A 26,685-nucleotide genomic window follows, 5' to 3' on the forward strand; every position below is an offset into this window, starting at 1 on the left:
TTTTTGGAGTAACAGACAAAAATAAGTTGTTATTTACAAGTAATATATATAATAAAACTACTACCATTATATGCCTTTTATACACTGTAACTGCAGTCAATTTTTGCATTGTTTAAAAAAAATTTCCTTAAACAGAAATTGTTCAGAATTATGTTTGTCCATACAAGTGTATGTTAGGAGAAATACAATAGCTTTTCACATTTTTAAAAATCATCAGTGTAATTTACATTTTCCCCCCAATATCAAGTGAAGATTTTAAAATGGTGCAAACTGAAACACAAAGACAAGTAGCTATGAGCATTGAAATACAATCAATTTGGAACATAAAAGTGTTTTAAACTACCAATCTGTGAGAAAAATCCCTAATATTTGGCATGATCATCTCACCACCCACCCCCAAAATGTCAAAGCTAATTGACTTACTTTTAAAGTAACCATGATTATTGCATATTAGATCTTTGGAGAAGCAGAGCTTTAACCAAAAATATTTTTAATGTAGTTGAAGTATAGACATACTTAGCTCAGGGAAGAAAGAAAAGTAGAACATGTAATAAGTAATGTTATCAAATCAATCCAGTTAATTTGTTCTGTCCTTGCTTTGAGTAATCGCCCATACCTCAGATAATCCAGTTGAGTCAATAGGTACTTCAGCAAGTACAAGAGCAACAATCCAGTTTTATGTGACCAAGTTTTTGTTCTGCAGAAGTCCTTTAAGAATCTTGGTCCTCAACATGTATCATTTAAGTGCTGACAGGTAAATTAACACATACTCCAAACTGGTAACAGGGAAAACATTTAACTTTTTTTAAACCAGGATATACAAAAGACAATTTGCATAGTTACAATTCAAGCACAAAGTCACTGTAAATAAGTACAAAAGCATTTATAAATTTACTAAATTTGCTGCTGTTTGTGCCAGCCAAATTAGATAGGTATGAATGTAAACTCAAAGGGATTGAGGAGAACAGTCAGTGTTTTTGCTTAAAAAATACATAGAGAATGCTTTTTAAAGGTTTTAAAAAATATTTTCTGCAGCAGGAACAAACAGTTCAAACCCCAAAGAAAGCCATCCAAAATGCCCAAATTCTTCCTATACAGCAGAGAAAGTTTGTTCATAGGTTTCAAACCTACATACAAGACGAGGCACTATTTACGCTATTTTGGAATGTGTCCATAACCCTAACATTTCAGTTCAACCCAAGACTTCCAAACCACTCTTGGCTTCTAAGTCCCTAGGAAAACCCATCTTCAGAGGGTGGTGCGTAAGAAAATCCCACAAATGCATCATCTGCCTCTAGGACACTGGCATTAACAATGTTGTAGTCAGAAGAAACACAAACTGAGTATGGGACCATTTCTTCTGTGAACACTGCATCAAAATTCCCAATATCGTCTGGTCCAACCTAGAAAACAGAAAGATCTGTCAGTCATCAAATTAATACAGTGTTTTAAACTTGTGCTTGTCCTAGAGATTCCAAATTTAACTCTCAAGGCTATCTATTTTCTTGTTATATTCTATTTAAGCAAAGAAATTTAAGGAGGTACTTCACTCCATCTCTGAAAATAGGTATTAAGAGGTTGGGGTTTTTTTTATTGAGGTTGGAGTTTTGACCAAATCCTACATTCTTAATGACCTGATAAACCTAAAAAAATATGAAAAAAGTCTCTCAGGGAGATTAGCTCAGTTGGTTAGAGCATGGTGCTAGGAGCACCAAGTTTATGGATCCAGTCCCCATATGGGGCATTCACTTAAAAGCTGGTCTTGATGATCCTTGTGGGTCCCTTTCAACTCAGAATATTCAGTGATGTATGATCTGAGATGCAAACACTAACACCATCGCCACTCCCCAGGCACCTACCACATTAGGATTAAATGGTGGCGGAATCTTCTTCTGAAGAAGATCAGTCCAGCTGAGAGATTCGAAGAACGGGTGCTTTTGGATTTCAAGCTGTAGCAAACAATAAAGATTTTAGATATTTCATAACTCCATCCTGTGCATCGTAGTAAACATTACTGCATACTACATGTACACAGAGAAGTTCTTATGTGCATGTCCTTATCAGTTTGTTTATTCACAATTTACTTTGCAATAAAAGTTGTAGTCAGTAAAAACAACAATTAAAATTTGAGACTGCCTCTAAAAATGGTTTTCCTTCTAAAATCATGCTTTCTGCTTTTAAGCCCTAAAATCAGCAGACCTGAAGTCTACCCCAGAGCAAGAATGTCTTCTGTTAATATCTGTTCCTGCCTTAAAGTTTTGTTAGTTTTTGTAAAGCATATCACTGTCTGAGAAGCAGCTACTTCAACAGCTCTGCAATATACTTACTATTCAAGAAGCAGCAAACAGCTATGATAAATCCTTGCATCTTGCTCAGTTACAAGGTCCACAGACTAACATAAGGACTGCAAAGCAGACTACAAAGATCCCACCCCTACTGGATGGAGTACATCCGCTAGATCATTCCTCATCGCACAGTTCTGAAGACACCTGTAACTTTCTCACATCAACTTTTTGTGAACATAAGTTTTGTTGCTACACTGGAAAAATGTCTGCCATAATTTTAAAGCTAAAAAAAAAAGCTGCCTGTTTGCATGGAACTTGTGTTCCTCTTTACCTGAAGACTGGTTTCCAAATCATTAGTATTACCACATGACAGCCTTTTCTTTTGATTATTTCCCAGTTTCACTATGAATGGTGAAACCTACTTCTGTGCACCTTAGTGACTGCTACACCAGCAAGTGTTTTTCCTTTGCTGGCAGGTACAACAGCAACCAAGCTCAAAATACCCCACAACAATCATTGCTCTCTTATCCCCAGGAACTTCCAGGGATAGACCCCACTGGTGTCTTTACTGAAGAAATAAAAAAGAGGAAAATGGAGACAGATGCAGGAATGCAGTTCTATCTCCAACTATGAATCCTGTGCTGTGCACATTAAGTAGGTGAGTCTCTGGTGAAATAGGACTTGATAAATTAGGACATCACTTACAAAGTCCTCCTTTGCTCCAAGTCTGCTTTGCCGATCTTTCTCCAAAAGTTCTTCCAGGATAGACCAGGCTGTAAGACTGATTCCTGGGCGCAAAACCAGGGGCTTATGAAGAATATTATCGTACATCTCAGCAACATCACGGCAGTAAAAAGGAGGCTAAAAAATAAAAGTTCTACATGAATTTGAAGCCACATGCAATGTTGTTTCATATGTTATGTATGATCAGTAAATGATTCTGTAAGACGTGCAAGATTGCTAGCAGTGAAGCAGAAATCTCCTTTTTATGCACTGCTAATTTCTAATTCAGTCATCACCACTGCCAGAACTTTACACTTGATAACTTCCCACCACCCGCCTCCTCTACTCCTATTAGTGTTCTCACACTAATAAGTAGCCATAGATGCCATCCAGCTTCAAAGCTCCCACTGAACTTGCCTGAAAAGAACCTGAGAATGTGAAAACAAATTCATCTCCCTATTTAAGGTCCTACGGGGATCCTTAGAACTCAAGAAAACCAGAAAACCAGAAGAACAGATTCTTACTGGAGTAATTACATATGACTAGAAGAAGCATAACAAGATTTTTTTGTTCTAATGCTGTCAAAAGCTAGGAGAAAACCTGGGATACCTAAGTAAAAAAAAAAAAAAAAGTATTTTTCATTTGATTTATTGCAATATTTGACAAAATTTTACTTATAAGCCGTTTTGGGTTTTTTTGTGTATTATCACTGTTGATTCAGTTTACTCTCACAGTCCTTCAAAATGATGACTACTGATTTTGCTGATTTCTCCGATTTTGCTTTTCCATGAACTGTCAGATACCAGGAGGCAATGCAAAATCCAAAAGAGAAAAACAAGCTCTATGTAAGTACAAGACAATCTGTTAATCTGCTTAAATGGAGTATTCCAATATTATGAAAAAGTTAACATCTTTAACAACACTCAAAGTTTACTTCAAATAAAAGGGGAGAGGGGAGGAAAACAAACTTTACATATCAGGTACATACCAGCCCATAAAGCATTTCATAAAGAACTGCACCAAGGCACCACCAGTCTACTGTGTTGTCATAGGGCTGCTTTTTAATGACTTCTGGTGCAAGATACTGAAATGAACAAAAAAGAAGTTCTTTAGAGAATGAGGCTAGCATGGATAAAACCTACGGTTTAGTCACTTCACAGTAAACACTTTCAAGAAAAGTTGCTTCGTAAGAATCAAATGTTTCAGCTGAACACTACATCTCACCCATCTTTCACTGCATTCAAAGGTCTTTCCTGTAATTTAAAGTATGTTTATCAAATTACCAAAGTTTCTAATCCTCTGTGGTGAATCCCTCATATGTGTTCAAGCCTTCCACATTCTATGTTTTCCAGTGCAGTTTTCCCAGTAAAAAGACAACAGAGTTCAATAACTCAGTCAGCAAGTTCAAAGTTTTGTGCATACGCAATGGTTTGATTGAGGCACAGGTATTCCCTATAAACTTACTAAGAATCAATGGCAGGATATGGTAGAGTAGATTCATACTGAAAAATCTGTAGCAGCTGTTACATAAGCTAAGAGTCCTGTGTCTACCCAGCAGTTAGGAGAAAACAGCATTTCAAAAAGGCTGGAAAAACAGAGGAAGGAAGAGATGAGTTATGGCCATGTGGTTAGCAAGCAGTAGACACTGCATATTAGGAAGAAGAACAATGAACAGATGTGTAGGGAGCTTGTCTTTGAGTTGGTTTCATCTTGTTTAAAGAATGCAAACCTCCCAGGAGTATAAAAGACAGTATCTGACCTTTCAGTTACACAAAAATTAATAGCGCTCAACAGTCATTAATTAATGATAAAAAGCCCATGAAAGCTGTCAACATACTTCTGGGGTCCCACAGAAAGTTGCAGTGGTATCAGAAGTTGCAATCCCTTCTTTACAAAGTCCAAAGTCTGTCAAGACAACATGACCCTGTTTAAGAAAGAGTGATAAGTTAAAAAGAGACCATGCTCAACCTGTGAATACACAGAAGTGTCAATTTTGTGAGAGAACACAGAAAACAGAAATAATTTTGCATACTTACTAGTGAATCTAGGAGAATGTTTTCTGGTTTTAAATCCCTATTAAAAAAGAAAAGGTAGTAAATCAAAACAGCAGTCACAAGTGCTTCAGAGGCAAGGGGTTTTATTATTCTTCAGCTGAAAGCTTCAAGTTTTGATGAAAGTGTTATGTTCAGTTTCCTGTAAGATGATTTCTTGTAGAGTTTTTTTATTCGGTAATTTGCCCTATTTTGATTTTCTGCAGGACACGTATACCTTTCAGAAACTTACCTGTAGACTATATTTATGGAGTGTAAGTAGCCCAGTGCACTGGCTATTTCAGCAGCATAAAATCTGGCTCTGTGCTCAGGAAAGGAACGTTCTCTTTGTAAGTGAAAGAACAGCTGTAAATATGCAAATAGGAAATAAAAATGTTACACAGACAAAACAAGTCAGGTTAATAACATGTAATTTTACAGTGAAGAGTAACCTTTTCTGGTTTTAAATCCCTATTATGTTTGTTTGTTTGGTTGGTTTTTTTTTTGTTTTTTTTTTTTTTTTTTTTTGTTTGTTTTTGGTTTTTTTTGTTTGTTTTAAAACACCATGAAATAGAATTGTTTTTTCTGCATGGCATAGTCATTACTTTACTCTCTTCCCTGCTTCTTTTTTGTGGCTCAGATGGATAGGTAACTCAAACACATTCCCTTAAAACCAGGACTAGTCAAAAGCAGCAAGAGTAAATCACTAAGCTGGGAATAGAAGCTGGTAAGACTAAATAATGCAAGATTGCCTCCAAGGAGAATACATAACCTGGTGTCAAATAAGTCATCTTTCATTTCTGAAAATGTGTGTATTCAAAGATTTGCATAATCATTTATAGAATTGTATTCTGAAATAACCTAGATGTAGATCACTGTGTGAGATGTATATTCCAAGCTGATCCACCAGTTGTCTCTACTACAGAGAATTGTCTGACTGCAAATAATTTGAGCAGATACAGAAGTCTAGACAAAGATTAAATCACAAACATACACATTCAACTATAGTACACACTCACTTGTAAAGATTTTAAGAAAAATGAAATTTTCTGGTTTCTGCCTACAAAATTCAGGAAAAACAAAAAGCCACCCCAGCTTTCCAAGCTTTCCATTCAAATTTGAAAGCTGCTTTGAACTGTATTTTAGTTTGCCTGAAACAATGCAAAACTAAGTTCTGACCACAATTCAGAGCAAACCAGGATTTTGAAAATACAGTCTAAGTAAGGTACATTAGACAAGAGAAATGCCCATCTTGTTCTAACTCTGACACAATATAATAAATTCAGCTGTCAGTTTCCTTTCTTTCCCTTTTAAAATATCAGCATCTCAGTTAATGCACATGCAAGAGGAAGCCAGTGTTCCATGGTGAAAAATGTAAACATAAGATTAATTTGTAATTAAAGTAATTTTATATAACTCTAAAATACAGTATTTGTATCTGACAAGCATGAATAAATTTCGATTGAAGTTGTCAATAAGAACAGGAACAAGGTCCAAACAGACACAGAGGTCTATAGCAACAGCAGATAACAACAGAATTTTCAAAAATGGGAGAATGTGGATCACAGCCCATTGTAAAGGATCACTTCACTCCTCCCACCTAGAATTAGCCGAATAGACAGACTACAATGCAAACAAAACCACCACATACCTCTCCTCCATTAACAAAATCCAGGACAAAGTAAAGCTTTTCTGTTGTTTGGAATGAGTAATGTAGTCCAACCAAAAATGGATGTTTCACATTTTTCAAAAGCACATTACGTTCAGCCATAATATGTTTTTGCTGCAAGAAGTAAGAGATCAATAAGTAAACAGGAATGATTTTGTAATTAAGGAAAAAACAAGGGAGGTGGGTGGAAAAAAGACCATTTCTCTTAACCTCTTTCCTATTGAGAACAATTTTTTTCTGCAACACTTTGACAGCATAGTATTTCCCATCCAGTTTTCGTTTTGCAAGAAGAACCTGTGCAATTCAAAAGAAAAGGAAGAAATCTGATTATTGCAGTTCACATACTATGGATAATATTTTATCGTTTTGGTCTAACTGGAAGGGGTTCATGCTATTTTTTTCACAATACAGTTTCTTTGCTTTTCATACATTCAGTCAACAATGTAACTGCTAAGAGAGTGAGCTTACAGTTCAGTAAAAACTTATCCAACAGTGGTATCATGAAAGATTGAATTATAACATTTGTTTTCCATGACCTGCTAAATCTCTATCAAGATTAATTTCAGCTTTTTTTTGGGGATAAATTGTAAAGATAATTGAATGAAAAGTAACAACACGAAAAAGGATTCTCCTTGGCATCTTTGTAAAATATCAATACTTAAGTCTCACAAAATAGTCCCTGCCAACAAGAGGAAAAGCACGATTTGTACTCCAGCTGCTGCACAAGCATAGGGGTACCTCCCTTCCTCCCTGGGGGAAACAGAGGATCCCAACTGCATGGAACGAGAAAGGGAAAATCTCCCTTTTGTTAGTCCCAACAAGTGGCTGAGGCAGCCAACAGCAGCAGCAGGGAAAAAAAACGGCAGGGCCACAAATCAGCAGCAATGAGGATCCAACAGAACAGTTTATGGGCCACCCCAGGGCAACACCACTTCTGGAACCTCTGGCCAAGTCTCCAGTCACTGTGTGCGAGAAACCAGCGAGCACCCTTGCACCACCATAAGACACAGGAATAAAAGCTCACCTTGCCAAAGCTGCCTTTCCCAATAACTTTCAGGAAATCAAAGTCTGTTGGTTTAGCACTGAAAGATATTTAGGAAAGAGACAGGTCATCTGGGCAGAAATTACAAGCCTTATAGCTGTACACCAGTGTACTGTAGGACCCTCCTTTTCTTTGCTCCACCCAGCACTGCTTCTGCAGACCTGTCCTCAGACACAACTCCTCTTCATTCTGCAATTCCATTTTCCTCTAGGGAAAGCGTTCAAGTTGCATCCTCTGGGTTTATTTTATTTACTAAGTTTAACCTTATGATGTAAAGGAGAAGCAAGACCATTGTTTCATTCTCCATGGTCTATTTTTTTGTAATTTTTAAGTCTCCATTTCCCCATGACGTCTACTGGAGCTCATTTCCAGCAGTCCAAATGGATTCTAAAGCTTACATAAGGAAAGGAAGGACCAAATTTGTTATCTATTCCCTCTTATTTGTTCCATTCTTCCCTCCAATCATCCCTTGTTTTAAATTTCAGTAAGAGGAAGGAGGTCCTAACACCTGCCTCTTCTTGGTGTTTGCATGAATTCACTCTCAGTTTTTCCATTTCCCACATCACCACTCCTTTCAGTTTTTCCCAGGATTCCCTTACTCTTTCCTGAATACAATTCTGTCAGCAAAACAATTATCCGTATTTTCAAATTGCAAAACAAGTTACATCACCATACACCTCTCTATTTATTGCCCCCGAAGGGAAGGACTCTTGTATTTAATTTCTTACTGCAATCTATTAACCACTTCCTTCTGCTAGCTCAGAAAAAATCTGTGAGGAAAGCAAAACCAAAATAGCAGTCCTCTCCTAGAGGAGAAAAGCAGATTCACACAGAACTGAGAACAGAAACTCTGCAGAAGACACCAAACAGAGACACACGTTACCACTGCAGCAACTGGGTTGTAGCACCAACAAGGCAAGCTGCTCCTCTGGCATGCAATAAACCAAACTTGTTTTCAGAAGCTGTGGGACCACTCCCCAGGTCAGTCTAACTTTTCAGGCTTTAAAATTAATTTTAATCCCATTTAATTAAGTTTTAAATTTACATTAAATTGAATTACATGAAATTCAATTTAATTGGAACCTACTGAGGATTTCCAGATGGTCCCAGGTTGATATTCTGTGAGGTAGAGTTTAACTGTTGGGAGAAACAAAAAGGTTTACTTGTAATACTTTTTCTTCTCTCTTATCTTTCAACCAATACTAATTTCAAAATACTCTACTGATCTGCTCAATCCATACTTTTACACTTGTTACATTAGAGTTTTAAAGAGATCTAACATCTAGATTGGGAACTGAAATACCTGGCCATCATCACCTTGTCACAAATTCTTTCTACACACATCCTGTTCCAAGATGAAGGTAATAAAATATCTGTGTTCATTCAGAGAGGAAAAGATCAGAAATAAAAACTGAAGAGTATTTCAACAAACAACTTGTTCCTCATTCAGAACTTAACCCTTTCTGTGCTTGCTTCATGAACATATTTTCTATCTTTTATTCCAAATTCTTCAAGATCTTACTAATACAAAATTTTTAAGCCACACTGTTTATATAAGAGTAATTAATGAAAGACACAGCGCTTTTAAAAACATGGAAGTGAACATTCTTCCAACCCCAAGAAAAACATTACCAACCTTTTCTATCCTGACATTAAAGGTTAAACAACTCAATTCCTGGAATTCCATGAATCTTACTGGTACACACCCAGGTAGAATTTGTAAATTACGGGGAGCAGAGGAAACCACTGTCATTTAGGTGATTTTCTCAATTTTATTTTTGATTTAGAAAAGCGGTATTTGTACTCTCATTGTGATTCTGGAATTTATTAGAGAAGAATAAACTGCACTCAAATACAAGTTACTGGGGGACAGGCTGCCAGGCAGCACAAAACAGTACTCCAGAAGTGGAAAATGGTCTGACAGCAGCAGCACTGGATGCCACTACTCACTGAAATGAGCCAGTGGTACTGGACAGTTTTGAAAGAGCTACTGTAAAAAAAGACTTTTTTTTTGTTTGTTTGTTTGTTTGTTTTTTTTTGTTTTGTTTTTTTGGTTTTTTGTTTCTTGTTGTTTGGCTTCATCATTTACAGCAGCCATAAGGTGAATTTTCCACCAAAAATATGGGGACCAGGCCATTATGCAGTAGCTCTGTTTTTGGAACTTGTTGTGGTATGACACATCATTAATTTTCCAGAGATGGTTTATATCATTCCACATTACTTAAAATACCTTTCAAAGGAGAAGGAAACCGGTATCTTAAACTAGTGACTTTAAAATGAAACTTTCAGAACACACTAAATCTCCCATGGATCACACACAAACTGAAACAACTCTTACATCTTTAAGAAGGGCTGAATAAGAAAAGAAGTACTAATATCACATCTTTGTGCCAAATAGTAAGTAATAGAGAAGACAAGCTTAATATGGCACTTCTACCTTCCTAGAAATACTCCTTCTCTCAAACAGCACTGTTTCTGAAGGCTGCAAACTATTTTTCAGAGAATACATCCAGCTATATAGTAGCTTTTTTGACAAAAGAAACTTCAGACCTCACACAGTGTTATATGTGAAATGAAATCAAATCCATCCTTCCTCCTAAGTGAATTTTAGAAAGACTGCATTTTTTCCCCTGAGAGAATTCTATTTCTCCCCATCTTTAAAAAAGAAGAATGCACAAGCAAACAAAAAGACAATTAAACATTCAATCTCCCCTGCTCCTTGCCAGATGTTCTTAGAAAGAGCTTTTGAACACACTGCAAAAACTCTGGCAGCTAAGCTATGACTAAAGTTGTGTTTCTTTAACCCATACCCATATAGCAAGGGGGGAAATAAGCAAGGCAAAGCCAGCAATCACTTTTACTCCTCTCTGCAGTTCACACCTGACAGAAAAATAGCTTACAGCCCACAGTGGAACTGTGTTGTTCAAAAGAACAGGGAGGGGATTTATTGCAAAATGTACCAGTAATTTTCAGTAAATAATATACCTATGAAGATTGCCCTCAAGTAGCTAAAATTTAGAAGACTGTTCTACTTCTGTTTTATTACCTTCCGACTGCTCCTTTCATCTTCATCTTCAGATGGATCTAACTGGTGTTTTGGGTTATCCATCTGAAGAAATGCTCTGACATCTGGGCTAGAAACACAGTTAACTTCATTAGCACACCAATAATCTGCATGATTTTCAGCCATAAACAAAGAGCATAGGACTGAACAGCAGCATACAGAGAAGTTACTTATCACAAAGTTTTATATTTAAGTTCTGGTAATTAAGAACTGTGTACAAGCAATACTTTCTTTTACAGCAACATAATTCAACAGCCAAGTGTGTTATACAGCACAAACTTTTCACTTGCAAAAACCTGACATGTTAAAGTATATGTATATGAAGACTTCAGAAGGAAGCCCTGCAGAACTGCATTTAAAGATAATTATCAGAAGAAAGCATGAATTCTAACTGGCTAGCAGCCACCAAAAATCCAACTTTCTTCCCAAAAATGAAAGAGTTAAAATTTTTGTTTTCTAAAATTAATTGAATTGTCCGATACAATAGGGAATAAAATACATCATCTGTATCCGAAGGGAAGACACGTGTTCCAAGAGATACACAGCAGTAATGTTCCTCTCCCCATTCACTTTAAAGCAGAAGATAAGTGATCTTGTAATCAGAATTCCTTCTGATTACAAGACACTATCAAAACAGTGTTAATAAATCCTTTCATTCAGCTGCAGGACACAAATGCTTCAGGAATTAGCAACAGGCTTCCCACAGTACCTAAGGAGATGCATTTTATCTTCTAACAGCAGTTTCAAGCTCTGTCTTGGTGGGGCTGGGGGAAAAGGACTGAGAGAAAGGTGGGAAAGTAAGAGAATTCCAAGAATTTCTTCTTACAGGAAGAAAGGCTTGTCCAACAGATCAAAAGAATGTAACATCTTTCTGAACCACAGCACAGTGCAAGTAAAGGATAATGTAATACAACTGAGGAAAAATGAATTCCTAAAAAGATGGGTATTGTCTGTATCCTGTATAAACCACTTCAAGAGATGATCTGAATCAGTTCCTTCAGTTCACTAAAAGGCTTTCCTACATTTCAGAGACAAAGTTGTTTGACAAGGACTCAGGGCAGTCACTGATAGGAAACTCCACAAGAGCCATTCAGTACAAGAAAAGCACTAGCTTACTATGGAGCTGCTCTTTTAATCTGTCCCTAGAATATATAAAATAGGGTAATTTTAAGTAAGAAACAAATGTACTCCCTATTTTCAATCCATTCACCTTCCACATCTCTGACCAGTGAGGATCAGAAGTAAGAGATGAGCTGTTTCTGACACTTCTCCAGCTCCTGTAATTTCCTGTCAGCACTACTGAGCCTACCTCATATCCTAGGCTATCTGAGATTCCCAGTCTTCATCACTTACATTCTGTATTCCTAAGTCCTATTTGAAATACATTTCAGTTACCTTCAACCTTTCAGGTTTAAAGCACAGCAACAATACTGTTCACATAATTTCCCACCATTATTTCAGTTTAATACTTCCCATTTTATATGAACTCCAAATTCTGATCTATTTCAGCATCTGTCTTGTATCCTGAGGCCAGGAAGACAAAAATCACAGTGGTTTGAATATTGTAGTAATACTGGGTAATGATGCAACAATTTAAGTTTCAGAACGTTTGGATATGATAAAATCAAGAATAAAAAGTTATGGTTAATGCTTTTCACTAGACAGAAAAACAGAAACAGAACTTAATTACTTTCAGCATTATTTATTCTGGACAACTGGCTGATTAAACAGAGCATGTTGTAATACATTTCAAATAGTTACTATAGTAACTTTGTTCATGACTGAATTCACAGCAGGAAAAACATAAAAATATCAATTCACAGGAAAAGGCTGCTGTACAGTTGCAGGGTATCCCACACTCCACAATCGCCAGGATCGTAGATGACTGATGTTACACTGTTCACATCTGCAATTTTAAAAGCACTGCAAAGAACTACTGACTAAAAATAAAAAGTTTTATGTACCAATTTCTTAGGCAAGATTGCAGCATGTTATGCAAAATGCTCTACAGATTTATATGACTTCTATGCTGTATTAACTCACATGGATTAACTCAATGTATTTAAGAATACACGGAAACTATTCCTAAAATAACCTCACCTATGAAATTAAAAGGGTTGAGAAAACCACTTAAAAAGGGATACTCAGTATACATTGTGCATATACTACCAGCAAAAGCTGGGTTTGTCTGTATTTTTATGATTGACTGAATAAATTTATTTTGTGGATTATCTCTGAAATACACAAAAGAGTGTCAAGCTCTGCTTAATACTGTTGCTTACATAATAGTCATTCTGCATTAGTCTTTCTGCAAAAAACAATATAATACCACACAAAAATTTTGGATGCACAGAGAAATATGAACAAACCCAAAAGGTCACACAAATTTTGAAGCAAAATGGTAAAATTAATAGCCAGTGACAGAAACTTAACATTTAAGACATGCTTTATTTAAATAATAGTGTCCAGCTCCTCCCTCTTCTTACCACATTTTCTTAAAAAGTAAACCACTAATATCTTTCTTACAGAAAGCAAAGGTTCAAAAAGCCCTAATACAGTAAAGCACAGTAACACTTTAAAAGAGGACAATAATATAGTGCAAGGTTTGCTTTCCCCAGCATGAACTGCAAGATTCTACAATTCAGGGGTTTCACATTCACTTTTATATTCATCAGATTTTGAAATCAGAAAAATCCTGTGACTGATTTTCTTCTAAGGAACACATTCAAACCCTGCCTCTCACTTAGAGAATGGATAACTCATTTCCCCACAGGTTGCAGAGTATTGTCATCCTTGAATTCTTCAAGTGTTATGCAAATGTTCTCATTCTCATTAAGGAGCTACTTTGGACTATTTAAAAAGAACTGCATTACATCTTTAATGCATCCTCTATTATACAGTTTTTCAAACAGGTTTTCTTTGGACATGTTCTGACAGACAGCCATTAAATGCATTAATACTTCAGTGAAGGCCTACATCTGAGGGGGCGAGCAGCCCACTTTCAGGAGTTGTGTGGTGTTTTAGGGAGGCTCACAGGAACAAACTCCCAGCTCCTTTAAGGACAGCAGTCAGCAAGAGGGACACATTATCAGACCTTTATCCCTTCTGCCCTATCTACCCCTATCTTTTCTTGGAATACCTGCAGTCTACCTGTGAGAGCAAGCTGTCTATCACAGTAAGTTTACTGGGGAAATGCAGCTTGAAGCTCGTCCACCTAACTCACAATTTGGACTAAGCCAGTGATCTCACCCTCTATTCCACTTGACAGTGACTGCAGGAAAAACTGTCACAGGGTCTCTCTCTAAGCACTCTAATACACCTTAGGTTCTTCTTGGATTTTTCATTGAGCAAAAAGGTCTGGCTTTGATACAATAGTCAAGAAATGTGCCAGACTCAAGAAAAAAATCCACTTTTGGAAATGGAAAATAAGAACAGTGGAAAATGGAAAATGAAACAGTGCTGCATGTTTCAAATAATAATGTAAATATTACCATCTTGGACACACTGAATCTGACAGTTGTGCTTTTCACTTCAGATGTTCAGGTGCCTTACCTTGAATCATCCTTAAGCTTTTAGTGAAACAATTCTCCTACGCAGGACTTAAAATATATGACATGCTGATATTGGTTTTAATGCTTAACAGATGCAGTGGAAAGTGGATTTCTTCCAAATGGTTCTGTGAGAATACACAACCCACTAAGTCTTCCTTGCACATCACTAACTTTACGTAAGTTTTTTGACCTAGTTTCAAATTTAATTAGCACATCAAAGCAAAACTAAGAAAGTAAGGATGGACTATCTCTGAAGACTCAGTCACCAGATATCCCTTGAGTAGCTTCCATCAGATTTTACAAAAAATTCCAAGCACCAAGATCAAAGATTTGGTATTTTTTCTATAACATTCACTGGCACAACAGAAAAGGTGACAGATTACATAATTATTAATATGATTTGTTGCAATGCAACACTGCAAAAAGGAAAAGCTAACTTCAGAACAACAATCACCTTGCCGTGATTAAAAGAGAAACAACACAGAAATTACAACAAAATTAAATGTTTTTGCACTAAACTGTGGATTAAATGCCTTTTCTCCTGCTTAATTCAATATTTCTTTAAGGCTGGGGTATAGGAGAACAGAGGAGAACTGACTGTCTTGTAAGACAAACTTTGGTCTACATTTATTGTTTTTATTGTAGAACTCTGTTTAATAAGCTTATTATTGAAAACACTTTCACCAGCACCAAACACTATCAGGCCTATGTCTTAACCCTGGTTTAAGTCAGTTTAAAGGATCAGGAAAGCTAAGTGCCATATTAAAGAACATTGGTTTTTCTACAGTTACATTCAAACGCAAAACAACTTTAAAAGCCCACAAAAATTTAAGGAGGCAGGTAGATTTGAGGTTTGATGAATTTTTTTTTTTTAAGCACACCATTTTATGCTGTCCAAAGCAAAAAAAAAAAAAAGCACCATTTTACCTCTGGAGAACAAATATTGTATGTTTTGAAACAAAAATATTTGGTAATTGGATATGCTGAGAACCAGAGGAGGAGATTGGCCTAAATAAACGAGTATCCTTTCCCAATGAAACAAAAGAGATTGGTTTTCAATAATTTGTTATATTAAAGTGCTTTTTTATTATTTCCCAAAGAATAGTGCTATGAACACAAATCTCATAGTATTTGTTCTGGTGGAAAGGTATCCTTCCGTAAAAGACTTTGTTACAAATTTTTTTTCACTCATCAAAAGAAGTATATATAAAATGCTCCTATTTTTATTTTTCTAGAAAGGGAAGGAAGTATTTATTATATTTCAGGTTGATAGGACATTAAATAATTCATTTGTTGTGAAAAAAGAAAATCTGACTGCACGCTGTGAACTGCAGTGATATTCTGTTAGAGTTACTTTTTTCCTCTGGGAAATGGGCAATTTCACAGGCTGTACAAATAGGCTAATTAAACAAAACATTTTTATTAAAGACATTTACTCAACACTAAAGCTAAGCATAGAGCTTTACCGTTTTACCAGTTCAAGCAACCTAGAAAGCTGCATGGATTTAGTTGAAACTGATTACAGCTTTGGACTGAAAGAAGGTGCCTGCTCGCCCAGCAGTGAGTTCACAAAGTGCTGCTCCAGATTTAACTGGAGCTAAATCTGTCCTAACACCACCTCCCATTCCCCACTGGTAGTGGTGAACACACCTGCAGTTCTGCAGGGAAGAGTTTAGGTACAAACTTATCCATCATTTCCTTTAGGCAGCTCAGCTTGGTTATCCCAAATCATCTCAGCAAGCCAGTTAAGCCACTTGGTTATCGTGCTTTAAACAAGTTCTGGAGCACACATGAACTGCTCTTAACAAAAAAAGGATGCAGGCAGTGACTGACTGCCAGCCACACAGCAGCAAGTGACAGCAGGGCCCTCAAACAGTACAGCCACTGGCAAAACAAACACCTGCCCAGCACAGCAACAGTTTACTCTGCACCCCTGGAATTAAAATCAGTTAATTGCCTGCAAATTGATTTGTAGGTTGGTTTTCAGAAAACAAAAACACTTCTATACTCTTCAGTCTGTAGATTTTTCTTGAATGGATGGCCATATAAAGTTGGTTTTTTTTCTACTGAAGAGCTCTGAACAGGTAAAATACATTTTCTGGTTAAAACCTAATTTGCAATTTTGTATTTAACATATCTTTTCATCTCATGTCTTTTCAACAGCCCTTATAAAACAGAAATGAAACTACTTACTGGTTGCATAGCTCTGGCTGTCTAACTAAATTTTGAATGAATTCATTCAGTCCTGCTCTTCTCTGTTTAATAAAATCTGGAAAAAACAGATTTATTAGAATCATCAGTCAGCTTGAGAAAAAGACTTATTTTCTCATTCAGGTTTTTTAGGATTTAAAACAGCAGTTAAAAGGAGACTGGCCCATGACTGATTTAGAACAGGATTGGTTCTATATATGAAAACTGCAAGCTTTAAACATTGAACTGAGCTGAGAGAATAAATTTCAGTGCCTCTGTAACACTACTTAAAAATGTTGAAAGCCAGGTGGATTAGAAGAGCCACCCTGTCCTTCAAGAACAGTGTGTAACCACAGGGGGCTAACCCGCGCAGCCTTCGCTGCACGGGTGAGCCCCTCAGCACCTGATTCCACAGAAACAAAAACCCCAAGAAGCCACAGGCAAAACCTGACATCAGTTGCACAAGTCAAGTTTTTACATGAACAGTCCCACCAAGCAGCATATTTCCATATTATATGTATGGCAGGGGGAAAATTGCACAATTCATCCTGCCAACAGGCACTCAGATAAAGCCATTGAAGATAACAAAATAAAATACTTTCCTTTAGATTTTGGACATCATCTCCAACATTAAAAAAAGATAATCCTCAGAATCCCTTCCCTTGTCTAAAGCTTAAGACATGTAGCTATTCTGTAGCAACACGGAAAGACACAGAAAGGATTTAGATTAGAAATAGAGTTCTAACATAAAATAAAGCATAAAATGGAACAATCCTATCTTTCATTACTTGTATCAACAATAATTTGTATGGAAGAAGGAATATTTAATTCTAGCACTAACTTTTAAAGCATTTCAATGACTGTCATATTCAGAATACGGGCAATTATTAAAATTTTTAATTAAAATTAAATTCTAATTAACAGCTGTACCTACAATACTAAGAAAAATGTCCGTATTGTTTCAGGGATATGATCCCTGAACCCTTCCTAGGGTATTTAATAATCCCAAATTACTGACATCTAACATAAAGGTAAATTTGCATACAGATATTATATTATGGGAGTGAACAACATCAGCAGTTTCAGTGTGGCAGATGGACAGTGTCATCAGTCACTCTAAGCCTACAGGGCTATCCATGCTGGTGAACATAAAACACCTGTAACATCTGAAATTTTCAGGTTCTATATTGTGGCTGATTTCTGTTCCTTTTTCTTCGAGTTAAAACAAGATTAATCTTAGAATAACTTAAGTGCCAATAAAATTGGAGCATTTAAATGGCAAATTAAATGACAGTATTTTTGGCAGTTTTGGGTAAAAGGATGTAAAGCTCTCACTCTGCTGCATTTCAATGCAATAGTACAATGCTGCATACCCATGGATAGATTATAGAAGTAAAATATCTTTTCAGCACTTGTAAAATATGTAGCTTGTTTCAGGAGCCAGCAGAAACATTACATCAAAGCTTCAATAAATCAGTGTTAAGAAAAAGAATTATTTACATAAGCATCATGGCTCCATCTCCACCCTGCCTCCCAGCAAGAAACATCTTGAGAACTATTTGGTTTCTCATGCTTCAAGGATTTCAGTGTAGTTCACGGAAATTTAAAACAAGTTTGAGGACTTTGTTTTACATATATAATTTTAATAAAGTTTTAGTTGAGGTTTTTTTCCCTGTTAAAACTCCAGTTTCCTAAATTTGGCTCCAAGAAATCCACCTGCGTATTTGCCTGTACGGCAAACCAGACTGCATGGCATTCTCTGGTCTTCAGCCAGCTCTGAGAATCCCAGGGTCAGAGAAAAGGAACCAGAACTAAACAAAAAGTCCCTGTAGACAAAATACATGTAGAACTTTTGGCAATCATTTACAACTTTATCAGAAGAGAACATCAGAACTTGGATACTTGTATTTGATTATTCTAATGAAAAATAAAACAGTATTTCACATCAGGATCCAGATGATTAACTGCAACTGCCAAAAACTAGGTTTGTTTGTCAGAACTTTAAAAACCCCAAACATACACATCCTAAGAGCTCAACAGCTTTGGATCGATTTGTTCCTCAGCAAAGGAGAAAATGAACAATTGAAACAGGTGCAGGAGGAGATGAAACTGCAGTCTGACCACGTCAGCAAGCCAGGGGAGGGCGGGAGGGGTCCAAGAGCAGCAGGAAAAGCCTGAAGTAAAAATGGCTTGAATGAATAGTACAAACACACAAAGCAGTGGCCTGGCCTTCCCATTTGCCTTTTTGTTAATTAATCCGTGGTGCCACCCAGGTTACTTCAAGGGAATTTTCAAGTGACTTTCATTAGTATTTCACTGTGTACAGAGCAAGCTAAATGGCCACCCATCACTGGTAAGTGGAGCACAACACGTTCACATCAGACACGCTTCCTGTTGCTGTTCCACTTACAGAAGAAGTTCCTTTTCACCAGAACTGTACAAGGAAGCACATTCAGATACAGAGAGGTCACAAGTCCTCAAAGATAAATCCTTGAGTTATTTCATTTTTCAGAGATGGCTGTGAGGCATGTAACACAAAGAAAGTTCAAAATGGACTACGCATAATGTTTAGGAAGAGTTTGGGGTTTGGCTTTTGCTTTTATAGGAGAGAGATCCCATCTGACAGTTCAGAATGAGAATCCTGAATATGGGAGGGCTGGGAGGAGCTACAGCCTTCAGTGCAAGAGAGGCACTGGGCGACCAAGCAATGCTTCGTTCACTATCACAAGGTAAAACACCTACCCACGCTAGTTCCTGCTCTTGACTGAAGCATGACTAAACTTTGGTTTAGTCACTGTTTTGAGGACCGCTGCAAAACTCGTATACGACAGCTTCTTGTAGGCTGGAATAGATCAATTTTCATATAAAGAAACTGACAAAATGAAAAACAAGATGATGACATACCAGGATCAAAATTATCTCCAAATATTCTTTTAGCTGGAATCTTCAGGTTCATGGTGGGAAATTGCTTCTTTAGCTGAAAACAAAACACATAAAATTGGATTGTGCTTAGACATTAAAGTACCTAGAAATAATTGCATTTTGTTTGTTTTCTGATGAACAGTTTGAACACCTGATTATTAGTAATTCAGCTCCACTATGCCATTTCCTCTGCTCATACCATGGGGAAAAAAACATACCCAGAACAATCTGTACTCGTTTAGTTTGCAATAGACATATAAATTCAAAGGCCATCTCAACTTCATTTTACAGACTACTAGAGCAACAGTGCAAAATTATTTGCCCCAGGTTATAAAACCAAATTTCAGTGTTGTTTTTCTTTTTCTTCCTTCCTCCACCAATTCTTTATCTCTTTGGGTTTGTTTTTCTTTTATTTGCTTGCTTGCACAGGACTGTATGCATGAGGATGGGATACAGGGGATACAGGGGATACAGGCATCTGGGTTTTGTCCAAATTACATTCTTTAAGCTTTAGAAATCACAGGTGGTCTACCCTTACATCAAAATTACAAGCAGATGAACAGTCTATTTTAGGATCCTGCACTTGATAATTTAATTATTATTACACTTGATAAACTGACCAGAAGACCGTACACAACAACAGTGAATAATATATTTTTAAAGAATCCCAAACCTGGCACCAAGCCTCGACAACATTTACTTCCCCTTCAAGTGCTCCAGAAGAGCAATCTTAGTCTCATCCCTTTTAAGAGAGTAGTTTTCTAATACATTAGCTGGCAATTCTTCCCTTAGCAACGCCAGTATTTCTTTCAGTTAGCAGCACAAGCTCTTTTTGGTGTATATATTGTATGAATTTCTGAACAGAAACTGCAGTCAACGTCCTCCTGGTTATGCTTGCCCAGGACCTCATCTCTTCCCATGTTAGAGAGACCAAGGCTGAACAAACTTCAGCAGGGCAAGGCCAATTCTAATTGCAAGAGAACGCGGCAAAGGAAAAGGATCACCAACACTCCCTCTGAAAGGAGGATTTTCTGTTTTCACATCCCTTACAGGTTTATTCCTGCAAGACGCAGGCAAAGCACAGCATGGGGTATCCAGGGGCATTTCAGCTCAGACATTTCCAAGCTCACAGCCAGTGTTTGAAGACCACTGCCACATGCAAATCCATGCACAGGGAGGCAGAAGAGAGAAGGCTTGACTGCTTTCCAGAGAGACAGTGGAAGGGAAGGCACAAATAAGCAGCTGGTAATATTTTAGTATGGGAATCAGAGGGGAATTATTTCCTCTTTTGTTAAAGCAAAAATTATGGTCTCTAAACATGAAGAACTGGAGGAAAGTATGGACACAGCACACAAAACTCATACTCACATCTGAACAAGTATTTACCCCACTTGCCCACTACATAAAAACAGCAAAACCCTCTTCTAGCAACAAACCCAAGAAATCCATACTCAGTTGCTAAAGTGGGCTATTTTTTTGGAACACTGACCACATTTTTTTGCACAAAAAATCACGCCTGCTGTGAAACTGCAGGTATGAACTGCCACCAACGACTGACTACAAAGTTTCTACTAAGAAACAAGGATTTGTTCATTGCTTTCAGTACTTCAAAGAAAAACACATGCTTAGGAGGAACATGTCTATCTAGATGTTTTGCAGGGTTTTTTCCCATGAACAAAAGTACATTTTTTATGTTTTGACAACAACTAAGCTGGAAGATTCATTAAGCTATGATCCCAAGGAACTATAAAAACCGTGACAAATAAGTGGATTTTGAGTCTGAAATTCAAACAAACTGAAGTTTGAAAAACCCACTCCATCATCTTCTTTAATTAGACTCCTATGGTTATTAAATGTTGACTCAAACTCCTCAAGAGAGGATTAACTCAAACCATAACACTGCAAGCATTACGCTGCTGTTCTGGCATGATTTCATAGCTTGCTTTTTGCTTACCGTATTGTAGAGTTTATCAAACTCCGCATACCGTCGAAAGACAAACCACTCATTTCTGCCAACAGAGACCAACACTTTGTAAACCTGTAGGAACAAGGACAGTGTTATTGCCCACAAAGCTTAGTAAAACTTCTCAGGTTTAATCTCTTGGTGAAAGTAAGGGCAGGTTGTTAAATTTATTGTGTAAGTGCACTTATTGAACCATGTATTTCTTATAGCTAAGTCACACAGACATCAACAGAAATGATTAAAAGAACAACTGAAAGAATCTGGTACTTTGCAGAAAATTTTTTAAATAACAGGTAAGCGAAAACTAACACCACAATTGATTTAGAGGAGTTTCATAAATCAGTTAATATCCAAAAAGAACACCTGGCCATCAGATAGTAGTCTATTAAAATTTAATATGAAATTTGTTAACAACTCAATAATCCATAATAAAGACAAATATTAAAGAAGCAAAGCATTTAAAAATACTGAAGACTGCCTTCACCAAAACCTAAAGAGAAAGTACATATGGAAGGTATGAAGATAACTGTTCATTTGAACACCCTGAATACAGAAGAATCCTGGCTGATAGCACAATTGTTCAGGGAGGAGGAAGTGGTGCTGTGGCAGAAATACAGCCTGTAGAACACAACACACTACTATGAAGGGAGCTATAGCTGGAACCTGCTGCACACTTCAGGCCTTTCAAATGCCACCTTACAGAGGACTTCAGCAACTAGACAGATTGTCAGTCCCTGGATTCATAAACCTGGTTGGCAGCTGTGTGTCCAGCAGGCTTCTCCTGTCTCTCAGGCAATTAGCTGTCTTCACTTCTCTACTTTCTTATACTTCCAGAAGGAGCTCAGCTATTCCTTCAGGGAAGAGGATGGGCACAGCAAGGAAATGGGTGCAGAGCTCTGCTAATTCCCAATGCAGACTACTGGACCAATGCCCCAGTCTCCCTTGTGCCCGGCAAAAGCACCCTGGCTCTCTCTCTAACACCCGCAGTGGAAGTGGCAGCCACCACCATGGTTCCTCAGCCTGAGGGCTGCAGCCAGGCTGTGTTAACTGCTCACACAAGCTGTTCTCAGTCCCCAGCCCTGGGGAGCACAGGAAGCTGCATGGAAGCATCCAGCAGAATGCTGATGAGACCTTCTAAGAAAATCCACTTTGCCTCATACTGCTAAGCAAGTGTTAGCATAAAACCTACCCACTCCCCTTCTAGAGCCTCCCTATGCTGTAGGCAGCAAAAGCTTTAGCTGCAAAACTTAAGTACTGTCCTTGTGATCGCTTATACAGCAATCAAATCCTGCAACCAATGCTCAAACAGAAAACACCCCTGCTCCCCATGACTGCACAGCACATCAATGCCAACACACTTGAGGACCAAGGTAGCTGGGCAGAAGCACAGACAGCAGAGTGCACAGGCAGGCATAACTCAGGATACGAGATGATATCCACCTCCTTGGCAACTGCTAAATTTAAACAGTTTTGTTCTCAGAGTAGCTGTAGAACAATGACACAATCGACATTTTTTACACAAGACAACATAAAAAATCCCTAAGAGCTCATCCAGTTCACACCACTAAGCTCTTGCACACCCCAACCCCAAGGAACAGCTGCAAGTCCAACAGTTATGGACACACAGAGCGGTAAGAAAACACACAATATGCACTAAGAATGTGGTAAAACCTAAAGCCATGGCATGTCAGGGCTGTCTTACTACTCTCAGCTACACCTATGTAATGATTAGAGACGTGCAATGCTTATTTCTAGAAAGGTGGGGGGGAGGAATGTAGACTTGCTTAGGTAATAACCTTTTCAAGTCTAATTATTCCTAATCCTAATTTGGTTTTAGAAAACTCCTTAAACATAGATATGATGCATCACACCTCATAGTATGTGGGTAAAAACCACAAAGCTTTGAGAAAAATAAAAAGGCAGAAAAATAAACAGAATTCCTGAAAATAACACCATAAAATGTCTTCCTAGATACAGACAGGACAGGATCCAGCTATTTCTGGATGCAGTAGGATTTCTTCACATAAGAAGTCACTGAAATTAAAAGCCTTCAACTCTGTGGTAGCTCATGCTCCTGGATTAAATGCTTGATTTTTATTAAACAAAGAAAAATTAAAAGGTAGGCTGTTTTCTCATTTTGACAGAGCAATCATTGAGAAAGTAAGGAAATTATTTATTGTCAACAAACAGAAAAAACCCAACCCCCAATTTCCACAGGGCTGGGGATTAATATTATACATCACTTTGTCTAGTTTTCAGATTTAATCAGACAAACAGCACCCTTGAAAGAGATTTTTTAATAAGCCTGAATATGATCTGGGTGTAAAGGGAGATGGGAACAGGTCAGAAGAGAAAATTAAGCCTCAGACATCAAACAGCATAGGGATAAAAGTGAGAAACCAAAACAAAGCTATTTGTCAAAACAGGCAAAAGAATGACCTAATATGCAGCAAGGACAGAAAGCAATTAATATAGGCTATATATGGTCCAAAACAAGGAAATACTTTACTCCTTTTATAGAGAAAGTGAATGCTGAACCTTCAGAAAAATGAGGGACAGCGAACTAATGTGGATTTACATAGAACCTGGTTGCCATGAATTAAATGGGAGCAAAAGAAGTTCCCTGCCAGAACCAAAAAAAATGCAAACATCTAATCATTTGAAAAAAGGAAAAAAAAAATTGGTATTAAATATATCAAAAGTATGCAGTATTTAACAAAACCAAATAAAATATTTCAATAAAAGGTCATGAAAATGTTCAGGAGGTATGAGAAGTTCACTTTCAGAGACAAAACTGAAAAGCTCACCTAATTATGAGAATGATGCCTGCTCAGAGACATGATTGTTTTTAAAAATGCTTTATCAAGTGAGGAGAAAAAGTAGAGCTAGCAAAAGCTAAGATGCACACACTTGTCTTGTTTCCATGCCAGCATTAAGTGAGCCATCAAAAGGTTTGAGCTGAAAAAAAGTTTCTATTCAGACCAGTAAGATTCTAGAAGAGTCTCAGAAGCAGCAGTGACACACTGTGAGCAATGGCAAGGTGAAGACTACACAATCTATACAGTCACCTGAAATCTTTCCTAGCCTTTATCACTCTGACCTTTCTTTTCACCCCAGGTGAAAACCCTTCTTACTGCTCTCTACAGAAATGGCATTAGTGTGGCCATCAAAAGAGACAGTTACACCTACCACAAATTTGCTAAGAGCTGCTTCCCCCTGTACCCCTTCCTCACTCCCTGTCAAAGTACTGATGGGATCCTGTCATTACACACAGCCACAGAACAGGGGACACCGTAACAGCACTGACACATGCTGGAATTCACAGTTTCTACCATGAAGTTTACTATGACCCTCACTTCTGTTACCAAATCCTAAAATATATGTGATAATATTCGAAAGCTTGGTTGTGAAAGCACTTCTTGTCAAGCTGCTAATTGCTCCCTGGCACAGAAAGCAGAAGACAGGAGGACAAAGTGTACCCCTGCACAGCGTAATCTAGGCTGGATTCTTTCCCCCCTCCTCTTTCTGCCCCCCATTTCTGATGTTTCATACTGCTTTTTCAAGGGCACACCCAAAAAAAGTGGCCTTACACTGCCCAGGCTGTCTCACAGACCTTCAGGTAAAATGACCTGGACACCACAACATCAGTACATGCTCAATGTACCATGCTGGCATATTTTAACTGCAGAACTGCCAGCACTGAGGCAACAAAACAGAACTGTTCTGCTCAAGTTTAGACTTTCACAAAGGTTTTCCTGCTCACCTTAGTTCCACATGAATGCAGAGGTTTAAGGAATTAGTAAAGTTCTCTTTTGTTTTAAGTTCCCTTTACTGGCACACTCCTTCCCCCAGCTACATCTTGACACACTTGTAGAATCAAAGAGCACTGTTCTTCTCCAAAAAAGGGAAGTGAAGAGGAAAAGGAGACAACGTAACTCCTAGTAAAACATTGTTTTGTTGTATTCTTCAGACAGCAACTCCATATTGTTTCCACAGTGTTTGCATTCCTCATCTGAAGAGTGACTAACTCACTCAATGAAAAAAAATCTTACAGGAAGTTGCACAAGAGCAACGAAACAGTTTGAGCCTTCTAAAGAAGTAGTTTGATCTTGTCATTTAGGGTTATATAGAAGCCAAACAAAAATCCATACCACACTACTTTATTTTTCAGTATGCAATGCAAAGAATTTCCCTCACAATAGGAAGACTTCACAACCAGAAAGTCAAACTAAAAGGTAAAGAAAGAGGGAGAGAAATGACAAGAAGTGGAAATGGGAACAGGATAGGAAAAAACTCATAAGCATTAGAATCAGAAACAGGAAGGAAGACAGAAAAAAGGTTTTGAAAAAATTTAATGGTTTATAATTTTTTTTCCATTTTACACAAAAAATTTACAATAGTATAGTAGGATATCTGTGAAAGAATGGATGTTAAAACAAACAAATAACCCCCACAAAGAACCAAATTCACACTTTAGCCCTTTACAAAATAGATGTTTTCATGAAAAATCATGTAGAATGCCAAAAATGGTATCAGAATATTTTCCCTGTACTTGGATACTTAAATATTTTATACAAGCAAATGAAGCTATTTTGTGGAAAAATCAGCAGAAATTTGTAAAGGCAAGTTCTTCTTGCAGAAAGCAACACAGGTAAACACTGTAAAATATTCACAACTTTTCACAGTGGACTATGGCCAGTGCTCACAAGAGCAAGGAAACTGATTTCCATAAACCTATTGAAAATAATACGAAGCTTAGTAGCAGAAGAAAAGAAAGCAGCACTGCTAGGCACCAATAGCCTATGCCTTTGCTCACAGTGCTTACTCTCTTACATACTTACAGTAAATCTCTTTTTCTTCTCTCTGTGTTCATCAGAGCTGGGAATGCTAACGCTTGGGCAGCTCTCTTTGAGATCCATTGTACGTTTCTTGGGACAAATTCGTTACAGGACCCTGCTCTGGGTGCTGCAATCAGGAGGTCTCGTCAACGGTACTGCTCCAAGATCCGCAGCTTTTCTTGAGAAAATCTGAATTCCATCATGTTATCTTAAAGTGAACAAAGAAGGAAAATTTAAGTACAGGAGCTCTTAACTCACATTACTGAAAACCTGTGTGACAAGAACTTTTGCTGGCAGGAAATACACATTAATATATAATGCACATATAAAGCCACAATCATGGCTATTTTGTAAACCTTCATGCTTGTAGTTCTTTGTTGTTTCACTGAAATCACTCACTTTCTCCAA

At 37.4% G+C, this 26,685-nt stretch overlaps 1 protein-coding gene across 4 annotated transcripts; it reads right to left on the reverse strand.

The window, feature by feature from the left end:
• On the reverse strand, positions 1–26,417 carry LOC121356839 (serine/threonine-protein kinase Sgk3). 4 transcript variants are annotated; one of them, XM_041473663.1, is made up of 16 exons: positions 26,281–26,417; positions 21,431–21,514; positions 19,459–19,531; positions 16,558–16,633; positions 10,796–10,883; positions 8,837–8,886; positions 7,732–7,789; positions 6,918–7,001; positions 6,690–6,821; positions 5,292–5,404; positions 5,045–5,081; positions 4,846–4,932; positions 3,997–4,092; positions 2,991–3,146; positions 1,860–1,949; positions 1–1,403 (listed from the first exon to the last, which is right to left on the reverse strand). In XM_041473663.1, exons 1-16 carry the CDS (start codon positions 26,356–26,358, stop codon positions 1,233–1,235), a joined length of 1,473 nt encoding a protein of 490 aa, XP_041329597.1. In that variant the 5' UTR covers positions 26,359–26,417; the 3' UTR covers positions 1–1,232. The 4 variants fall into 4 exon arrangements, with proteins under 4 accessions (XP_041329597.1, XP_041329598.1, XP_041329599.1 ...); XM_041473664.1 differs by lacking the exons at positions 8,837–8,886; positions 10,796–10,883; XM_041473665.1 differs by lacking the exons at positions 16,558–16,633; positions 26,281–26,417 and having other exon boundaries at positions 21,431–21,496.
• Between the last annotated feature and the right edge of the window lie 268 nt (positions 26,418–26,685).

Source organism: Pyrgilauda ruficollis, unplaced genomic scaffold (genome assembly GCF_017590135.1).
Source record: "Pyrgilauda ruficollis isolate IOZ18807 unplaced genomic scaffold, ASM1759013v1 scaffold30, whole genome shotgun sequence".
In the NCBI taxonomy this organism is placed as follows: Eukaryota; Metazoa; Chordata; class Aves; order Passeriformes; family Passeridae; genus Pyrgilauda; species Pyrgilauda ruficollis.